The following is a 3,097-nucleotide window of genomic DNA, read 5'->3' on the forward strand; positions in this document are numbered from 1 at the left end:
GTCAAAAGGTAAAACGTTTGTTTAAAGGTAAACGTAATGGATCTCAAGCAGAACATTAATGGTTTCTCAACATTTTTGTTTCAGTCCTGCCAGTTGAACCAGCCATCTATATTGTGATGGGAGCAAACATTGGAACCTCGGTCACCAACACAATGGTAGCTTTGGCTCAAGCTGCTGAGCGAAATGAGTTCCGCCGTGCCTTTGCTGGAGCAGTTGTCCACGACATTTTCAACTGGCTCTCAGTGCTTGTCTTTCTACCGTTGGAGGTTATCAGTGGATACTTGAGGAGTTTAACTGGCCAGATTATCAAAGGTCTTGATCTGAGTGAAAGCAAGGAGACAAACCAAAAGTTGCTCAAAGTTGTCACAGAACCATTCACCAAGCTCATAATTCAAGTAGACAAGAAAGTCATCACAAAAATTGCTCTTGGCAAAGCAGAGTCTGGGGACGTGTCACTGATCAAGGATTGCAAAGTGGATATAATTGTTGAAAACAACAAGTCGTTTACAAATGAAACGACAAACAAAGTTTATTATAAACTGGTGAATGAAACAGTTCCCGGAACACCAAAATGTTCATTCCTTTTTGCAGACACTTCATTAAGTGACACAGAGGTTGGTATTATATTCCTGGTGATATCCATAGTTCTTTTGTGCATATGCCTGATAGGCATAGTTAAAATCTTGCACTCGATGTTGCGTGGTCAGATGGCAAAGATTATTAAGAAAACTATTAATGCAGACTTCCCTGGACCATTCAGACACCTGACTGGTTATCTGGCCATTCTGGTTGGAGCAGGCTTGACTATGTTAGTCCAATCCAGTTCCATCTTCACGTCAGCACTTACACCCCTCATTGGAGTTGGAGTCGTGTCCCTGGAGCGTGCCTTACCATTGACCTTAGGTGCAAATATTGGAACAACTGCAACCGGCATCCTGGCTGCCTTGGCATCTACTTCTAACTTGGGTAAAGCCCTTCAGATTGCCTTCTGTCATCTGTTCTTCAACATCTCTGGTATCATAGTATGGTATCCCATCCCTTACATGCGAAGAGTACCAATCCGTTTTGCAAAGACCCTTGGCAACAAGACTGCTGAGTACCGCTGGTTTCCTGTGGCATACCTGGCGTTGGCCTTCTTCCTTTTACCAGCAACTGTCTTTGGTTTGTCACTGGCTGGTTGGCAGATTCTTCTTGGTGTTGCAATTCCCTTCATACTTCTCTTCCTGTTCGTCATCATTGTGAACATCCTGCAGCGGAAAGCCCCCAGACACCTACCTAAAGCCTTGCAAGACTGGGAGTGGTTGCCAAAATGGACTAGATCCCTAGAGCCACTCAATCGCATGATCACCAGAGTTGCTGGGTTTAAAAAACTCTTGCGTCTCCGATAAAAGATCAATTGTCCCTTCCCCTTCTTACGGTGCCGGTCTGTAAGGGACATGCGATGCAAAATTTATTTTGTAACTAGCACTGTCACTTAATTATCTAGCACTGCTACTTATTATCTAGCACTGTCGCTTAATTATCTAGCACTGCTACTTATCATCTAGCACTGTCGCTTAATTATCTAGCACTGCTACTTATTATCTAGCACTGCCACTTACTATCTAGCACTTCCACTTACTATCTAGCACTGCTACTTACTATCTAGCACATAAAAGCTAACCTTAGGCCTAATTAGGCCTAGATAATAAGTAGCAGTGCTAGATAAATAAGTGACAGTGCCAGACAATAAGTGACAGGGCTAGATAATAAGTGACACTGCCAGATAAATAAGTGACAGTGCTAGATAAGTAGAGTTTTTGGATTTGATGTCCCTTACAGGGCACCGTACCTTCTACTTAAAATGTAGAAAAAAATTTGCTTATAAGTGTGAACTGTTCATGTTTGTATCTTCCCATGTTAACGATTAAAATGTTAGTTCTTAGTTGCAAATTGAGCACGTGACCAATGACTTCCGGTATATGGTTTTGAACTTGACTATTTGTTATTGTTAATAGGGAGCTTAAGCACACTGATGCGTTTTTGAGACGCACATGGCAACCGGAAGAGAACATTTCACCTGCCAGGACAGTGATGTCTCCCAGATTTCTATATTGATCATCGCTAATGGAGAGAAAGATACTTGGAAATGTACCTGTGGTTGTGTGAAGACAAGTTGAAAGGGAAACAGCTGACTTCCGGTTGCCATCCACGTCTCAAAATCGCCTATGCTTAAGCTCCCTATTTTCACTGTTTCCTCTTCAGCAGGAGTTTGTCACCAGGTCTTCTCATACCTAGTTATCTTAGGTTCATGTCCCCAATATTTTTCCTTTTTATCAAGTGCCTAAGTATGTGACATGACAGGTACATGATGTGTTGATGGAGGTAACATTCTTTGAATACTATTTTAAGTATAAACAGTATAAACAAAAAAAGGTCCAAGGAGTGGTGTTGTGATTGGTTTAAGCCAGTTTCACAAAAACACTTCCGACAAACGGTGCCATTCAGATGGATTGAATCCACACAACTGTATCATGTAATGGTAATCAAATGGTCCTAAGTCATTTCGCTATTTTACTGCAAAGACCTGGAACACGATACCAAATGCAATACGCGCCAAGGCTGGCACAAGAACATTTCTTCATAATATTCGTCGCCTAAAATTCTAGAAATTTTAGCTTTGGATTTCTTGTTTTTAATTACATGTACACGTTTTTTAATGCGACATACTGTTTGTATACACATATTTTACTTCATGAATATAGTTTCTAACATAGGTTGTACTTTTATTTTGTATATTTTTTAGTTGGTTGTAGGTTAATGTGAAAAGTAGCTTTTAGGTAAGTGTAGTGCTATATTAAATAAAGTACTATAAACAAACATAATCTTTTTGGCCTATTAGATTATCATAGAAAAAAAACACACATCTAAAAACACTCTATATTGTCTCTGAATCTACTCCATGTCAGTGAATTGGTTTTTGTGATATAGGCAAGATTTTTCCTTTTCTGTTGCAATGGTACATCTTTTCAAACTGTGATTAGCATCCCTCTACGGGTAACACTTAAATAGATTTTACACAACATTGGGAGGCAATTTAAAAGTCAATGGTTAACCA

At 39.9% G+C, this 3,097-nt stretch overlaps 1 protein-coding gene across 2 annotated transcripts in view; it reads left to right on the forward strand.

Annotated features, from left to right (window-relative positions):
* Positions 1–3,097, forward strand: part of LOC138013130 (sodium-dependent phosphate transport protein 2B-like) — a 13,678-nt gene extending 10,581 nt beyond the window's left edge. The window contains exon 4 of one of the 2 annotated variants that reach the window (XM_068860121.1): positions 85–3,096. In XM_068860121.1, coding sequence (XP_068716222.1) covers positions 85–1,388 — 1,304 coding nt within the window. In that variant the 3' untranslated portion in view covers positions 1,389–3,096. Of the gene's footprint in view, positions 1–84 lie in introns of both variants that reach the window. The other variant, XM_068860122.1, reaches the window with a different exon arrangement.

The sequence above is a fragment of the Montipora foliosa genome, chromosome 8, assembly GCF_036669935.1.
Source record: "Montipora foliosa isolate CH-2021 chromosome 8, ASM3666993v2, whole genome shotgun sequence".
In the NCBI taxonomy this organism is placed as follows: domain Eukaryota; kingdom Metazoa; phylum Cnidaria; class Anthozoa; order Scleractinia; family Acroporidae; genus Montipora; species Montipora foliosa.